General features: G+C 36.1%; 1 protein-coding gene across 7 annotated transcripts in view; it reads right to left on the bottom strand.

Moving 5' to 3' along the window:
• ANO4 (anoctamin 4) overlaps positions 1–19,196 on the bottom strand; it is a 404,256-nt gene that overhangs the window by 10,111 nt on the left and 374,949 nt on the right. For all 7 annotated transcript variants that reach the window (XM_038558801.1, XM_038558802.1, XM_038558799.1 and 4 more), the window contains 3 exons: positions 11,711–11,863; positions 9,920–10,067; positions 3,855–3,974 (listed from right to left, as the gene is read on the bottom strand). In XM_038558801.1, coding sequence (XP_038414729.1) covers positions 3,855–3,974; positions 9,920–10,067; positions 11,711–11,863 — 421 coding nt within the window. The remainder of the gene's footprint in view (positions 1–3,854; positions 3,975–9,919; positions 10,068–11,710; positions 11,864–19,196) is intronic.

Raw genomic sequence — 19,196 nt, 5'->3', positions numbered from 1 at the left:
CAATGTTTTACTTCTCTAATCTTCATTTAGTATCTTCAGAGAAACTAAGTGGTCCAGCGGTGTCAATGTTTGCAGGAATTTTTCCAAGTGAGTTAGAATTGTTTTCAAAACAAAACACTTGTAATTTCTTGGCTTCAATTTTACGTGTGGGAAAAGCAGGACGTTCCCACTTAGGTTATGGCTTGCAAACATTTTTTTTTCCACTTCCAGGTATACTTAATTCGTTCCCATTTTTAAAAATGTAAAAGTACATGTACATTTGAAAGAACGAGAGTGAACTTCAGATAACCGCCATCTAAGGTAAATCCTAGAACGTGGTTAGTAACTTAGAAATGCCTTGCTGGCAATCCCAGACACCCAGAGAGATAACTGCTATCTAATTTTCTGCTTTTCTTTATAGTTATACTACTTATGCAAGTGTTTCTGAGTAAAACTGCTGAGTTTGTCTGCTTTGAACTCTATATAAATGAAATCATAATGTATGTGTTATTTTGTGACTATACCTTTAATTAATATGCAATTTTTGAGTTCTCAATTCTATTCCATTTTCTATTTATTTGATTCTGTGACACCATTACACTGATTATAATTTTATACTAATTCTAACATAAAGTAAATCTCTACTATTATTCTTCAGAAGTATCTTGACTATTCTTCATCTTTTGCATTTCCATAGAACATTATTTTCAACTTCAGGTACAACCTCATCATATTTAATTTTTTAAACTAACCTCATTGATCCATTCATATTCTTCTCTCTAACCTTTATATTTATTTAATACTTAGTATGATAAACCCTCACTCATGTTTACCATGTAACGCAAGAATTAAAACATTTTCAGGAACTTAATTATACCTTACCCTCTTCTCCTGATTTGGCCTTGATGGTTTATATGTTTCAAGGAATTTATCCATTTCTTTGAGGCTGTCAAGTTGTTGGTATATAATTGTCCACTGGTCTCTTATGAGCCTTTGTTTTTCTGTGGTATCAGTTATCATGAAGTTCACTTCTCATTCATTTGAATATTTTTTTCTTGGAAAGTCTAGCTAAAGGTTCATCTATTTACTTATCTTTACAAAGAAGAACCACCTCCTAGTTTCATTGATCTTTTCTATTTGTTTTTAGTCTTATTTCTGCTCTGATTTTGTTACTTTCTTCCTTCTACTAACTTCATTCGTTTGTTCATTCATCTTTCCTTCCTTCCTTCTCCTGGAGGTATAAAGTTAGGTTGAGATTTTTCTTGTTTCTTGAGGTAGGCATTTATTGCTATGAACATTCCTCTTAGAATTGCTTTTACCGCATCTCATATGTTTTGGTACATTATATGTCTATTTCTAAATGTCTCTAGCTATGTCTTATTTCTCCTTTGACCCATTGGATGTTCAGTAGCATGTTTAATCTCCACATATTTGTGAGTTTTTCTAGTTTTCTTCTTGTAATTTCTCATTTCATACAATTGGCATTGGGATCAGAAGAGATGCTTCATGTGATTTCAATCTTCTTAAATTGTTTAAGACTTGTTTTGTGGCAGAACATGATCTATTCTATTTCTTTTTATTTTTAACTTAAATTCAATTAACATATGATGTATTATTAGTTTGAGGTTAGTGATTCATCAGTTGCATATAACATCCAGTGCATATTACATCAAGTACCCTCCTTAATGCCCATCACCCAGTTACCCTCATGATCTTCTGTTTTGTTTCTTAAATTCCACATATGAGTGAGATCATATGATAATCATCTTTCTCTGACTGATATATTTTGCTTAGCATAATACCCTCCAGTTCCATCCATGTCGATATAAATGGCAAGACTTCATTTTGATGGATGAGTAATATTCCTCTGTGTGTGTGTGTGTGTGTGTGTGTGTAAACACCATCTTCTTTATCCGCTCATCTATTGATGGACATTTGGGCTCTTTCCATAGTTTGGCTATTGTGGAAATTGCTGATGTAAACAATGGGGTGAGGTGCCCCTTAGGATCCCTATGTTTGTATCCTTTGGATAAATACCCAGTAGTGCAATTGCTGGGTCATAGGGTAGCTCTATTTTTAACTTCTTGAAGAACCTCCACATGTTTTCCAGAGTGGCTGCACCAGCTTGCATTCCCACCAACAGTGTAAGAGGTTCGTTCTCCTTTCTCCAAATCCTTGCCAACATCTGTTGTTTCCTGACTTGTTAATTTTAGCCATTCTCCCTGGTGTGAGGTGGTATCTCATTGTGGTTTTGATTTGTATTCTGGAGAATGTTTCACATGCACTTGAAATGTATGCATTCTGTTGCTTTTGGATCGAATGCTCTGTATATACCTATAAAATGTTGTACAGACCATTTATTTTATTGACTTTTCTGTCTGGATGATTTATCCTTTGTTGTAAGTGGGGTATTAAAGTTCTCTACTATTAGTTTAATGCTATCTATTTCTCCCTAGGTCTATTAATAATTGTTTTATATATCAGGTGTCTATTGGTTGGGTATGTTGGGAAATGTATCTTCTTGTTGGACTGACTAACCCTTTTATCATTATATAATGATCTTTGTCTATTACATTCTTTTAAAAAATCTGTATTTAAAGCAGACAACATAGTTATGTCAGCTTTCCTTAAGGTTTTATTTGCATGGAGTATCTTTTTTAATCCCTTCAGTTTCAGCCTATTTGTGTCCTTACATCAGAAGTGAGTCTCTTATAGGAAGCAAATAAATCAGTCTTGTCTTTTAATTCATTCAGCCACTCTGTCTTTTGATTGAAGAATTTATTTTAGAATTTACATTTAAAGTAGTTACTGATAGGTATGTACTTATTTGTTAATTATTTTCTGGCTATTTTGTAGTTCCTCTCTGTTCCTTTTCTTTTTTTTTTTTTTTCCTTGCTCTCTTCCTTTATGATTTGATGGCTTTCCTTAGTGGTGTGCTTGGATTCCTTTCTCTTTCATGAATCTATGAGGTTTTTTCTTTGTGGTTATTACAAGGCTTACATATAACAACTAACAGTTTATTTTAAGTTGATAATTATTTAGGTCAGATTACATTATGAAACTATATTTTTTACTCTACCTCCAACATTTTGTTCACATTTTCCATATTTTTATATCCCTTAACAAGTTAATGTAGTTATAATGATTATTACTAGTTTTGTCTTTTACCCTCATACTAACATTATAAATGATCATTTCCACTTATTTTCTATATATTTACCAGTGAAATTTATGCTTTCATCTATTTTCTTGTTACTAACTAGTACCCCTCCAGTTCAGCATAAAGAAATTTAACCTTAGAAATTAAAGGTTAATTCCTTTAACCTTTGTTAGGCTGGTCTGGTGGTGATGAAATCCTTTAGCTTTTGCTTGCCTGGAAAACTCTTCATTTCTCCTTCAGTTTTGAAGGACACTGTTGCTGAGCAGAATATTATTCATTGGCAGTTTTTTTTTCCTTTTGGCACTTTGAACAGATCATGCCATATCCTTCTGACCTATCAAGTTTCTACTGAGAAATCTGATCATTTTATTGGTGGGGGGGTTTCCCCTCATATGTAACAAGTTGTTTTTCTCTTACTGCTGTAAATATCCTTATCTTTAACTTTTGACATCTTCATTATGTCTTGGTGTGGGTCTCTTTGGATTACTCTTATTTGACTCCCTGGATCTGGATGTCTGGGTTCCACCTGAGAGATTCTGTTTTAATTTACTAGGTCACAGTTGGTCCAGAGGAGATTTTAAAATTCTCCAGTGGATTTTAATGCATGATCAAGGTTGAGAACCACTTCTTTAAACCCATTCAGTCAGAAAGGGCTGTCTAAGCAAAACCTCCCCATGGCAGAGCCAGCCCAGGTTTGGCTGAGTGCCATCCTCACCTGCAGTACTTGAGAGGAGTACCGGAGAACTCACTGCCATCAGACTCAGGCTCAGATCGGTTCTCAAAGTCAGAAATTCGAAACACAGATAAGCTGGCATTCACATAGCCAACCATGCACCTGAGAGAAAATGAATTCTATAATTAGAGCTCTGGTCACCTCTGCATCCAATTCACTGAAGTTTCTACTTCCTACAAACTCTTGCACTTATAAATGCCTTTAGCTGGATTTGCCTTGTCATAATCATTCAAATTAGGATACACTGAAAAACCCTCAGGAACAAGTCATTCTTTTATTCTAGTTCTTCTTGTTCAAAGTCATCATACAGACCATCACTATCCCAATTAATAGATGAAAGACAGTACTGCATGATTAGTATAAATTACAGGTAAGCCACAGTTTCTTTCCTTGATGATGTAAACACACATGCACACACAAACACATTCCTTTATTAATGAATACCTATATTCTCTCATAATACCCTGAATGTGACTGGTGTTACTATGCCTCCCCTCCAAACTCAAATCCCTTGCTATAGTCATGCTAGACTATATTCCCTGCATAAGCTTTCATATCTCTGTTCAGTTTGTCTTTTCTCTTGAGATTCCCTATTCATTTCTTTCTAAGTAGAAATTTTTCAATGACCAATTGAAATGGCACCCCATCTGGGAAGATGTCCTAATCTTCCCAGAAAAAGACTCATTTCTTCTTCTGTATGGTGCTGCCTATATCTAACTTCACCATTACCATACATATGGGTTTTCTTTAGATTGCAGGTGTTTTTTGGAGCAGAACAAGTGTCATAGGTATTTTTATATCCTAGGGCAGTTTTGTGTAGTGTAGGAATCCAGTAAATATCAAACTCAATTGACTTCATTTGAGGAAAGCTAAACTATCAGAGATAATATCACGGTCTTTAGAATGGATCAGAAATAAAGTTATTGCCTATATACCCTAGGGTTAATAAACTTACTGAGAACATGGCTTTTACTCTGTGCTAGGAGTCAGTATATTTCAATACTAAAAACTTGGGTTTGAGGGTCAAATTGTAGCTTTTCTGCTTTCTAACCATGCAAATTTAGTAAGTTATATAACTTCTTTAACTAACAAAAGTGACTACCTGATAGAGTCATTGTGGGGATTAAACAAAATGATACATGTAAAGCCAGGGACAGAGTGCTTAGCCTATAGCAAGATCTTAATTAAATGTGAGTGGCTACTATTAATTTATTTCTTGTACCTTGCAGAAGGTGCAATAAATAAATATTGATTTAATGAAAAAATCATAGCTTTCACATTCTCTCCATTAACTTGTCTGGCATGATTATTCCAAGATGCTGAACACCAAATCAAAATGATGACACAAACACAGACCTGATAGTACATGAGTTCTGTGTGTTGTCTTGCGCAAGACAAATCACTGAGGTTTTATCATGGCCTTAAAAAATGAACCAAGCAGAAGTACCCATTTATCAAGTCACTCATGGGTGAAACAAATGTTCAGTGGGTGTGTAACATGCCTTAATCCAACCAGCAGCAGGTCTCCCCTACCACTCTTTGGAAGGGTAATTTGGAATAATGTCTCCCTCCTCTTTGAACTGCCTGGAACAGGACATGAAAGCAAATTAGTGCTTTGATGATTATTAGCTGTCATAGAGAGTGAGCCGGTTTTTGTGAACTATAGAATACAGCAGAATCTTCTTAGGAGCTAAACAGTGGGAAAGGAAAGGAGCTCTGGAAACTGGCAGAAAACATGCCCAACATTGAAATGAAATATTCACAACCCCTCCTGCACTCTTTCTTACCTCCCAAGGCAGCCCTGTGGGTTTACTGAGATTAAGCAGTGGCCTAATGGCTGCTCTGTCCAAAAACTCGATTGAGAAAAAGCTAAATTTAAATAAAATACCAGCTTCATGGACAACACTCTACTTTCAAAATAAAGAGGATATATCTCTGACCTATTTATTAAGCATATTCATGTACTGTCAGTCATAAATCCAAGTTGAAAATGTGCCTTTGGCGGTTCTGTATTCCCGTGTACAAAGCATCACACATGGATCTAGTATGTGTCCATATAGTTATCAGCTGTGTAAGTCTTCCTTCCATTTCCTTTCCATAATCAGGGAAGGAGAGGGACTGCTAATATTGAACTGTCTGGGCATTTCTCAAAGTCTTTTCACTGCGGTAGAATCTTAGCTATTGTCCACAATAAATAGTTGAGGGTAGTCATCAATTCAGGGAAAGATTTCCCACAATTCCCTGTATGAAGTTCAGCCAATGGCATTCGTGTGTCAGTCTGGAGGAAACAGGCAGTAGCAGATCCCATGTCGATCCCTATCTGCTGTCAGGAGATCACTATGCCTCAATGTGGCACGCCACCAGCTCCAAGTTAGAGGAAAAATGAAGTAGTAACTAGAAAAAACTATCAGACCAAGGAAGGGTTTCTGTGAACATAAAAACACAAAGTTAATTTTCTTAAGGGGCTGGTAGAGGGCCCCTGAAGGTATTTCCAAGATAGGAGATTTAGAAAATATTTTATGTAAGGGTAGTATTGTTTGAATTATGATGCATGCCTCTTTCAAGTAAGTTCTGTGAAGACCACATTTATTTAAATATGAGAATTCTGGTTTAAAAATCATTCATGATGTACTGTTTCCAATCCTTTACTATAAGGAAAAAGATGAACTAATGATCATTAGTAATGAGTTTTAAGGGAAAGAAAAGAACTTGAAGTTGATTTTTGAATTTGTAGAATCCAGCTTAAACTGCAGAGTGTCTTTGAACTTTGCGATTAAATGTGCCTTTGTGTCACTATATCTAAAACCTCAAACAGAATGGGGATAGGGCCCAAACAATGAAAAAGCTAGAAGAAATAAGATCTGGTTTATGCATTTAGAGTCAAATGTGCCTTAGAGATAATAAATGACAAATTTATGAATTTATTTATAGATAGGCTAATAAGATGACAAAAGAAAGTGGACTTCTGACATTGCAATAAATATGACTGACTATATAAAGCATTGTCAGCTTTATGTTTTAAAACAAAACCTTGTAATTGGTTATGATGTTGATCTATTGACTTACAATTTGCAAAAATATATTCCTTATAATTTATTAAGATATTTGTGGTTTGTTCTGTGACAGTTTGAGCATTGTGCTCTTGATCAAGTCTCTAACTCCTTACGATCTTTTAGTTAGATCACTAAATCAGATATATACCTCACAATAATCCTAAGGCCTGCACATATTCTTAGAGAATGTTCCACAACTCTGGCCTGATAACAATGTAGTTAATTACATTCAATGGATAGGAGTGGAGGGCTCAAAATGATTTTTTTTGTGTTGTTTGAAAAATAATTTTAGTTTGTTGACTGAAATTTAACTCTGATCGACAGAACAATCTTATAGTATACACCTTCAATTTTGCTTCATAATTTCTATCTCCTGATGCATATCCAGAGATGACTTTAGTTCTCTAAGCACTTTTCTAGAGAGTTCAAGTGAAGATCTCCTGAAAGAGGAAGTGACTTTATTTTGCAAACACTGAATAATCTAATAAGCATGGACATTGGTCCAGGAATCTACCTAGGCAGGGTGCAGCAAAAATGCCTTAATAAATGTCTTAAGAGGAAAGATGAAACACTTGAAAGTTTCTTGTGTACCCACTGTGTGGAGAATATTGCCTCAAATCACGGTATTCCTCTCATGTTCAGATCTGGCTAGAAAATGAGAACGTCTTCCACTCTATGCCATGAAAATGCATTCACTGACCACTCATGATAGCAGTGAGATTGTGGTTGGAAGTCCCTCTGTCATAGGGACAAGGCATGTGACTGACTGACTCTGGGCATATGCATCAAACTCTCCTCTTTGGAGAAGCCAGCGAAAACTGAAAAAACAGTAAGAAGAAGGCATTGAGGCAGTCTGGAGTTTTGAGGTTGGCTTAGTTGGGGTACCCTTGATTTAGAGGCAGCTTCAATTGAAATGTGGCATTTCTATAGGTGAATGGGATCATAACAAGTGGAATTTGACTATGCACATACTACCCCAAAAGCCTTTGACATTCTAAAATTTGACAATGCTGCTCCGCCATGAGTTCAATCATTTCTAAAGTATTTCAAAATGGGCAAAAACAAAACAAAATAAAACAAAAACAAAAACAAAAACAAACCAAAAAACCTTAAAAAGGATAATAGTGTAGCTGGTGGAGCAGAAAATAAGATTCATGAATAAACTTATACAAATTTAACTATTTGAAAACAAGAAACATGACTAACAGATTAGAAGATAGAATGTAGATCTATAAACATTGAAAATGGCAGAAGTCTCTTAAGGGAAAGAGAAAGGTTATATGTAAAAAAAAATAGTCCAGGTGAGCCCCATAAAACTGAATCAAGGAGACTGTTAAATTTTAATCTCCATGAACATGTCTTAGCTCTAATAAACTGTCAACATTCTAAAGCTTTGATTCAGTATCAACTGCACATACATGTTCCTGCTTTATTTTTTGTGTTCCACCCAAACCAAGACAGGTTTCATTATATTTGCAATTGAGAAAAAAATTAAATAACCACTGGGACTTAAACCCCTGGGGAGTTTTCTCCTGTTAGATGAACTGGATAAACATTTATTGGCAATTGCCCCTGGGCCCTGTGGTTCAGGATGGAGAGCACTGTATGAGTCTAGGCTTTGCCTTCATGTGGGTTCTATCAGTTACTCTGCTTTGTGATTCTGGATTTAACCTCTCAATCTCCTTCTGTTCTTCAAAGTGAGGGTAATAATGCATGTCCCACTCCCAGGGTTGTTTTGAGAATCAAATGCAAAACAGACGGGAAAGTGGTTTAAACAAAGGCAAGCTTTTCTAGGCTCAGCCAAGCAGAGAATGTTGGCAATAGAATTAGAAAGAATAAGTGAATAGTATAACATGTCTTTAAATCTCTTAAAATGGGATGGTATGTTCACTTAAAGTTGCTAGATAATTAGTGTCTAATGGCCACATGATTATTATAGTAAAGAACTTTATAGAAGCCTCTTTGAATAGCTAGATAGTAAGCTTTATTACATTCAATCATCTATGCCTTAAAGCATTCATGTAGGATTAATAATGAAACTGGACCTAGGCTAGGGGTGCATGAATTTGGCTAACTTGATTTGGTAGCACTTTATTCCTTGGGGCTAATCCAACTACAGTGGTTATACAGGATTAGTTTAGTTCTGACTAGTAAACCAAGAGGCAGGGCTGCCTGTGTGAATTGTCATAGCCCACATGGGATAATTTCTGGGGTGTTAAAAAGACTCCCAAAACATACTCCACTGTGATCTACAGACATCTAAATCCCACAATTAGAACAGAATTATTTTATTTTTTGCCAAAGATTTTTTTCCCATTAAAGTATGTTAAATTTCTTGTCTCCGCCCAAGGTTATAGAAATGAAATCTAGGGGACATGTTTTAATTTTGCCTGGAATTTACCTGACCAGAAATACCCAGAAAGCTCTGGCTTTTGGGAATCACTTAGGTGATGCCATAGAATTGGATTTGCCTTGGGTAATATGTACATTGGTCAGGTCAATATCCAGGAAAGAATCATTCAGTTACTTATTCCACAAATATTTATAGAATACTTCTAGGGTACTTATCACATGGTTGCATATTTCCCATGTAGAACTTGCAAAGTCTCCATATGATGACACAAGAGGAATCAAATTGTAACTATCCTCTTACAAACTCATAAAGATGGCACAACTGTATACTAGAGCATGTGCTAATTTTTTTGGCTACACATACTAGCATAGCACCCATTTCTGAATTCACAGTAGGCAAGGGTCAGGGGTGGGAGAAATGATTAATTCCACCTAAAACGTGTATTATCTGTGTTGAGCCCCATCTTTTCAGTAGATGAGAATGTGTTTTCTTTGGCTGGTAGCGTCATCATAATTCTACCTCCCCCACTGCTGTCCTTCTCATCCTGGGTTACTCCAGTGCAGAAGCTTCTGTCTGAGTGTGCCAGCATCACACAGTGCATAGGAAATGGGGACTTCATGACAGTTTTAGGACAAACTTACTTTTGTCCAGCTTCTCCTTGGCCTGCACAAGGTCCATACTTATAAGCATACACCAAACGAGGGATAAAGTCAGATGTTATCGCTATGACAAATGCATTTGTAATAACAGAGAGAATGCCGATGCCTTCAAGGATTCCATACCAAATTCCTATTCAAAAAGAAGTGTTACCAGTGAGAATGGGGAAAATTAACAAGGCAGGAAACCACAAATGTTGGAGAGGATGTGGAGAAAGGGGAGCCCTCTTGCACTGTTGGTGGGAATGTGAACTGGTGCAGCCACTCTGGAAAACTGTGTGGAAGTTCCTCAAAGAGTTAAAAATAGATCTGCCCTACGAACCAGCAATTGCACTGCTGGGGATTTACCCCAAAGACACAGATGCAGTGAAACGCCGGGACACCTGCACGCCGATGTTTATAGCAGCAATGTCCACAACAGCCAAACTGTGGAAGGAGCCTTGGTGTCCATCGAAAGAGGAATGGACAAAAAAGCTGTGGTCTATGTATACAATGGAATATTACTCAGCCATTAGAAACAACATGGAACTGGAGGGTATTATGCTGAGTGAAATAAGTCAATCGGAGAAGGACAAACATATGGTCTCATTCATTTGGGGAATATAAAAAATAGTGAAAGGGAATAAAGGGGAAAGGAGAAAATGTGAGTGGGAAATATCAGAGAGGGAGACAGAACATAAGAGACTCCTAACTCTGGGAAACGAACAAGGGGTGGTAGAAAGGGAGGTGGGAGGGGGGTGGGGTGACTGGGTGTCGGGCACTGAGGGGGGCACTTGACGGGATGAGCAATGGGTGTTATTCTATTTGTTGGCAAATTGAACACCAATAAAAAATAAATTTATAAAAAAAGTGTTATATTAGTTCAAGACACAACAGCAGAAATAATAGTATAAAAACTACTGGGGAAACTAATTTTAACAGTCCTTTCAAATTACCCAATACTGACACTTGTAACCAAGAGTAAGAATTTGTACTTGCAGATGCTTTGGCTTTGAAGAAGTTTCTGTGGATGTGCTGATGCTCATGACTTACTGACTTGGTCAGGATCAAACGTAAGTCAGAGAGTTCTCATCAGCAATAAGGCACCAATACATTACCCAATAAGATGGGCACTCACACTGTCAAGTCACTACCAGGCTGGGAGCTCCTGAAGGGTGCAGACAGCTGGATGGGCCCAGCCCCTGTTGCGTTGACCCAGGGTAGGTGCTCACTGAATGTGGGTTTGTTTCATATGGAGGTTAAAGGCCACTGTGAGCCAAGACACACTGAGTGCCTGCTGGCTCTATACTAAGCATTTGATGCAGAAATGAATAAAAGATGGTCTCTGATCTCAAGCAGCACTCAAGAGGCTGCATCTGATTCAACTCAGCCTCTCCTGTCAAAGGCCAAAGCCATCTTCATCTTTAGAAAAACTGGATTGAGCTTTATGTGACTCAGGGAAACATTTGAGCAAGGGCAAAACAAAATAAAGCAAGTGGGAGATTACTTTAAAAAGGAAATAAGTGATAATAAATAAAAATTCTAGATTCCAAGTTCAAATAACCAAATTGAGTCTATTTAAGCACAAATTCTCCAGTACTGGAAATTATAAATTTCCAAATAGGCAGCTTTATTTCTTGTCTAACATTATTTAAAGCTAACATAATTATTCTTTTGCAAGAATAAGTTACTTCATCTTACATGGAAACCACTAGTAAAAAATTTAAGTTGATGTCTGTTTTTATTTTATCCACCAGATGGCTAATATCTTTAAAGAAAACATCAAATCCAACTTACCTATGTCTTTGGCCCTTGAAGCTAAAGGTCGCCTCCACTGTGTGACAAATTTGTAAGCATCCAGCCGAATTTCAATTATGTTATTCAGTAAGGCCAGAAGTGGTGCTAGGGGAAAAGCTGCCACGAAGATAGTTGTGAATCCAAACTGAAGAACTAGAGAAGAAATAACGAAAAAGAACTAAGAGTTTTGGTTTTTCCATTACTATTTTCAAAAGGATGATAATCTGAATACAAAAAGTACTTGGCTAAATGGATGATTGCATAGCTTGTTTTTGCCTTTTTAGACTATTTTAGAAAGTAACAACAAAATACTGTGATAATCACATCTATCAGCTCATTTAGTTTTCACAATAACCTACCCTTAGGTTCCTACATGTGAGGAAATAGAGGCATTAAGAGGCCAAGTAACTTGCTTGACACACAATTGAGAAGTAATTCTAATGTGAGTACTGTGGTTCCTGAGTCATGAAGAGCCTGTTGACTTCATCTCTGTGGCAATGCCACCTTCAGGGTGTTACCCATCTTTGATCACATTCATACCCCATGCCTATGCTGCTGGCTCTTCACCCACCAATAGGAACAGGCATCTCCCTTAGTTTTCTCCTTGGTTTCACCCTTCTGCTGACTTTCTTCTTTTCTTGGGTCAGTCCATCTACTCTCATGACCTCATTATCACTTCTCTGATAAGGATTCTCAATTTCCTCTCTCTCACCCTGAATCTTAGTGGGGAATTTCCAGTTGTCTGCTGTTATGCTATAGAAGCAACACTCTCCAAACCTTGATTCAATCATAAACCTCAATCTCATCTGTTCCTCCCTTCATGTCTTCCTTTCCATCAGATTAGTCTTGCATAAATACCAGGTCTCATCTAGCTTACCTTTCATGACCATTAGTCTCCACTCTTCCTACTAGAGGTCAGACTCTCACGTTCTAACGAACTTCTCTGCCTCAGACTTTCACCTCCCTCCCTCATCTCATTGCTGTCAATATTGGTTAAAGCCCATAATCAATCATATCAATCATCTCCCTATTTTGAATGTTTCAGAAGATTCTGTCTATAGATTAAATCTTAAACTTTTCACTGTGCCATTCAAGGATCTTCCAAACCTCATGTTCAAACATACCTCATGCCTGGACAGGTTTCCCAAATAATCCTCTATTTTAGTCACACTGGACTTCTGGTTTGATGGGGCCATATCATCTACTTAGTGTTTTTATTCATACGATGGTGAGATTCTATTCTTCCTTCAAGGGTAAGCTCCATGGGGCCTCTGGGGAACCTCTCATAATTGTAATTATTGCTTCCTTAGTAGCTCCTGCAACTCTGCTTATAGTGGAGAACTTACTTATTCTTTATTTTATGGCTCTTTTCCTGTATGTATGGTGCTGATTATTATGTTTAAATCTCTGATCTATTTTGAGTTCATTTTTTGTAAGTGATGTAAGACAGGAGTCCAATTTAATTTTTCTGCATGTGTCTATCCAGTTTTTCTAATACCATTTGTTGGAGACCATCCTTTCCCCATTAAGTATTCTTGGTTCTCTTGTCAAATATCAGTTGACCATACATGCAGGAGTTCCTATTTCATTCTATTTGTCTATATGTTTAATTTTATGGCAGTAAGATATGGTTTTTGTTACTATACTTATAACATAGTTTGAAATTAGGAAGTGTGATATTGTCAACTTTGTTCTTTTTCCACAGGGTTGTTTTGGCTATTCAGGGTTTTTGTGGTTCCATACAAATTTTAGTTTAGTTTTTGTTTGTTTGTTTCTGTGAAGAATGCCATTTGTATTTTAATGGAAATTGCACTGAATCTACAGACGGTTTTGGGTAGTATGGACATTTTAACAATATTAACTCTTTCAATCCATGAACACAGGATGTCTTTCCATTTGTGTCTTTTCAGTTTCATTCAGCAAAGTCCTGTAGGATTCATTGTACAGATCTGTCACTTCCTTGGTTAAATCTATTCCTAGGTACTGATTTTGATGCTCTTCTAAACGGACTAGTTTTATCTCTTTCAGATGTTTCATTATTAGTGTATAGAAACACAAATGATTTGTTGATTTTATACTGCAGCTTTACTGAAATTGTTGATTAGTGCTGACAGGTTTTTTTTTTTTTTTTTTGGTTGAATCTTTGAGATTTCCTATATATAAAATCATGAATTTCATTTGAAAATAGTGATAATTTTACTTCTTTTCTGATTTGGATGTCTTTTCTTTGTCTTGCTTAATTATTCTAGCTGGGATTTCCAGTACTTCATTGAATAAGAGTAGGGAGAGTGAATATCCTTGTCTTGTTCTTGATCTTAGAGGAAAAACTTTCAATTTTTTCTCCACTGAGTATGTTAGCTGTGGGTTTATCATATACAGTCTTTATTATGTTGAGGTATGTTCCTTCTATACCAAATCTGTTGAGAGTTTTTATAATGAAAGGGTGTTGTATTTTATCAAATGCTTTCTCTGAATCTGTTGAGATAATCATATGATTTTTCTCTCGCATTCTACTAATGTATTATATTCGACTTGCCTATTTTCAACCAGCCTGCATCCCAGGGATAAATCCCATTTGGTCATGGTGTTTGAGTTCAAGAAGATACTAAAATGATTAGTTTACTAATATTTTGTTGAGAATTTTTGCATTTATATTTATCCAGGATACTTGCTCATGGTTTTCATGTAGTATCCTTACCTGGGTTTGGTATCAGTATAATGCTGGGGTTGCAGAATGAGTTTGAAAATGTTCCCTCTTCTTTTTTTTGGAATAGTTTGAGAAGGATTTGTTATTAATTCTTCTTTAAATGTTTGGTAGAATTCACCAGTAAATCCATATGGTCCCAGGTTTGCTGTGGTAGGATATTTTTTATTACTGACTTAATCTCTTATTAGTGGTCTATTCAGATTTTCTATTCCTTCCTGATTCACTCTTACAGGTTTTATGTTTTTAGAAATCTATCCATTTCTTCTAGGTTATCTAATTTGTTGGCATGTAATTGTTCATTATAGTCTCATAATCCTATGTGTCTTTTTTCTTAGCTAAAGGTTTGTCAATTTTATTTTTTCGGAAAATCAGCTCTCAGTTTTGTTGATCTTGTCTATTGTTCTTCTGGTCTCTATTTCATTTATTTCTGTTTTGATCTTCATAATTTCCTTCCTTCTGGTAACTTTGGGCATAGTTCTTTTTTTCTAGTTCCTTGAGTATAGTTAGGATATTTGAGATCTTTAAAATTTCTTAATACATGCATTTATTGCTATAAACAGTATTCTCAAAAACTGTCTTTGTGATTTCTGAGAATGATGGCAGAGTAATAGGATGCTAAGCTCACCTTATAACTAGATATACCTAGTTAATGCCCACATCAGTATAAATAACCCAGAAAATGACCCAAAGATGGGCAGAACATACTTTCCACAGCTAATCATAGAGGACAGGCTATATCAAAAAAGAGTGAAGACACCATTGATAACCAAACTGACCTGTAAGACCATCCACTGGAGGAAGTGACACCACAGGCATGGAGAAAAGAGAAGAGTAGACTTCATATGATGCACCCCAGGTATGGGGAAACAGCCTTGGGAAGATGAATCCCCATAACATCTGGCTTTCTAAAAACTGATGAAGTGAAACACCTCTGGATTTCAAACAGTGGGGCGTAACACCTGGAACTTTTAAAAATTAGCAGCTCAGCTCTGGGAGATTTGGAGGGTGATAGGAAACTGAGTCCCTGCCTTTAAAGAGACAGCACAACAAATGACTCCATTGAGATACAGCATAAAAACAGCAATTGAAAAACACCTAGGATATATGGGAAATTTTATTTACTAATATCAAAGCATGTCCTGGAGAGGCAGGGATCTTCAGGAGACTTCTCCAAGAACAGAAGAGCTGGTTGAGTGCCATTTCCTTCCCTGTCTCCTAGCTTAGATACATGGATACCTGTGAAAATCATCATGAACACTTTCCACCTAGCTTGCTAACAGCTCACTCTGCTGCCATGCTCTCCTATGAACATGCCCCATCCAGCCCACCAGTGGCAGGAGTCCATTTAAGGCAGTTCCAAAGAGGTGGCATTGTGTAAGCAGCCTCCACAGTGGCCAGCAGTACTCCAAAGTGACTCATGCCCTGAGGAGAGGGGAAGATAAACCATAATTACCAGTCCAACTGCAACCCCAGCATTGGGCACATATCTGGTCTGACTGCAGGCCCCACCCAACAACAAAAGCCTCTCAGTGGACAAAGAAGTGGTGTACCGTACAATTTGGTGTGACTACAACCCTAGCAAATGCTTGGTTTGACCTACTCAAGCCCAAGATGGCCCCAGACTAGCCCACTAACAAAATAGAGACTAAATGGTGTCCACAACAAGCAAAGAGAGCTATTGAAGATGACTGAAGGCAAACATGGTTCAGCCCCAGTAGTATGGCATACAAAACGCACATAGGAGATACTCCTGAAGTGCCCAATTCTGGTGAACAGGGGACATTGCACTGTAGGTCAGTCCAGGATCTCTTCTTCAAAAGGCCACTACTTTCAAGACCAGGAGATGCAGTTGACTTTCTTAACACATAGAAACAGACACAGTGCGTTAGTTAGACAAAATGAGACAGAGGAATGTGTCCCAAATGAAAGAACAAAATCATAGCAAAAGAGCTATACAAACCAGAGATAAGCAATATGCCTGATAGAGAATTTAACGTATGGTCATAAAATACTCAGTGGACTTAAAAGTGGAGGATCTCAGTGACACTCCAAAGAAAGTGACAGAAAATATAAAAAAATGACCAATAAGACATGAAGAACTTAATAGCTGAACTTAAAAATACCCTATAGGAGATGAACATAGTAGATCAAGGGAAGCAAAAGTGACATGGAGGACAGAAACCTGGAAGACAACCAAACTGAATAGGAAAAAAATATATTAAAAAAATGAGACTAGATTAAGGGAATTTAGTGACATCATTAAGCAGAATAGCAGTCTCATTATGGGGATTCTAGAAGGAGAAGAAAGTAAAGGATGCAGAAAAGTTGAGAAATGAAACTGAAAACTTCCCAAATCTGGGGAAGGAAATAGAAGTCCAGATTTATGAGGCACAGAAAGCCCCCAACAAAATCAACCCAAAGGAGGTCCATACAAGACATATAATAATCAAAATGGCAAAAAGTAGCAATAAAGACAAAATTTTAAAAGCAGCAAGGGGAAAAAAATTACATACAAAGGAAACCCCATAAGGCTATCCAGTTGTTTTTTCAACAGAAACTTTTCAGGCCAGAAGAAAGTGGCATGATATACTCAAAGTGCTGCAAGGAAAAACTTGTGACCAAGAAAACTAATCCCCCAAGGCTGTTATTCAGAACAGAAGGAGAGATAAAGAATTTCCCAAATAAAACTTATAGGAATTCATCACCACTAAACCAGTCTTACAAGAAATTTTAAAGGGGATTCTCTGACTGGAAAGGAAAGACCAGAAGAAGGAAAAGTAGGAAGCACAAAAGCAGTAAAATTAAGTACATCTGTAAAAATCAAAATATTCACAAAATAAAAGGATGTAAAGTATGACACTATATATCTAAAATGTGGGGGAGAGGGAGAAAATTTAGTACTTTTAGAATGGGTTCAAACTTAAGTAACCACCAACTTAATATAGATTGCTATATGCATAAGATGCTATATATAAACCTAGTGGTAAACATGAATAAAAATCCGTAATATATATATACAAAAAAAATAGAAAGAAATACAAGTGTATCACCAAAGAAAGCCATAAACCTGTGAGAGAAGAGAGCAAGAGGAGAAACAGAATTACAAAACAACCATAAAAATCAATAACAAAATGGCACTAAGTACCTAAATATCAATTACTTTGTACACTGATTAAACAATCAAAAGACATAGGGTGACTGAATGATTAAAAAAGCAAGACCCATCCATATGCTGCCTACAAAAGATCCATTTCAGATGAAAAGACACATGCAGATTGAAAGTAAAGGGAAAAACATTTATCATGCAAATGAAAAGCAGGGTAGCAATATTTATGTCAGACAAAATAGACTTTAAAACAGACTGCTTAAATAAATTTAAAAACTAATAAAAATAAAAAATAAGCAGCGTGCAAAAATAGATACAAAAAAAACCACACACACACACAAAAGAAACCAGACTGTAACAAGAGAAAAAAGGACAACTACATATTTATAAACAATTCAATAAGAAGATACAATAATTATAAATATTTATGGGCCCAACATGGGAGCACTCAGATATATAAAGCAGCTATTAACAAACATAAAGGAAGTAATCAGTAATAGTACAAATAATAGTAGAAAAATCTACCACTCCATTTACATCAATGGATAGATGTTCCAAACAGAAAATCATCAAGGAAAGAGTGGCTTTGAATTGACACATTGGAAAAGATGGGTTTAACAGATACATTCAGAACATTCCAACCTAAAACAGCAGAATACATACTCTTTTCAAGTGCACACAGAACATTATCCAGAATAGATCACATTAGGCCACAAAACAAATCTCAACAAATTTGAAAGACTGAAATTATATTATAACTCTTTTCTGATTGCAATGCTATGAAACTAGAAATCAAACACAAGGAAAAATCTAGAAAGAACATAAATATATGGAAGTTAAATAATATGCTACTAAAAAATTAAATAAGTCAACCAAGAAAGCAAAGAGGAAATTAAAAAAAAATGCATGGAGACAAATGAAAATGAAAACACAGTGGTCCAAAATCTTTGGGATGCAGCAAAAGCTGTTCTAAGAGGGAAGATTATAGCAATACAGACCTACGTTGAAGCAAGAAAAACCTCAAATAAACAATCTAGCCATATACCTAAAGGAGCTAGAAAAAAAGAACAAACAAAACTCTAAACCAGTAGAAGGAAAAAAGTAATAAAGATTAGTGCAGAAATAAATGAAATAGAAAATTTAAAAAATATTAGAACAGATCAATGAAACCAGGAGATGATTTTTTTGGAAAGATCAATATAATGATAAACTTTTTGCCAGACTCATCAAAAAAAAAAAGAAAAAGAAAAAGACTCAAAATCAGAAATGAAAAAGGAGAAATAAGAACCAATACCACAGAGATACAAAGGATTATAAGAGAATATTATGAAAAATTACATGCCAAGAAATGGAACAAGCTAGAAGAAATAATTTCCTGGAAATATATAATCTCCTAAAACTGAATCAGGAGGAAATAGAAAATGTGATAGACTGATTACTAGCAACGAAACTGAATCAGTTATCAAACAACTTCCACCAAATGAAAAGTCCAGGACAGATAGCTTCACAGATGAATTCTATGAAACATTTAAGGAAGAGTTAATTCCTGTTCTTCTCAAACTACTCCAAAAAAACAGAAGAGAAAGGAAAACTTCCAAATTCATTCTATGAGGCCAGCATTACCCTGATACCAAAACCAGATAAAGACACTACATAAAAAGAGAACTACAAGC

The sequence above is a fragment of the Canis lupus genome, chromosome 15 (assembly GCF_011100685.1).
Source record: "Canis lupus familiaris isolate Mischka breed German Shepherd chromosome 15, alternate assembly UU_Cfam_GSD_1.0, whole genome shotgun sequence".
Classification (NCBI taxonomy): Eukaryota; Metazoa; Chordata; class Mammalia; order Carnivora; family Canidae; genus Canis; species Canis lupus.
The sequence above is the reverse complement of the archived record's forward strand: the minus strand, read 5'-3'. Positions and strand labels throughout refer to the sequence as shown.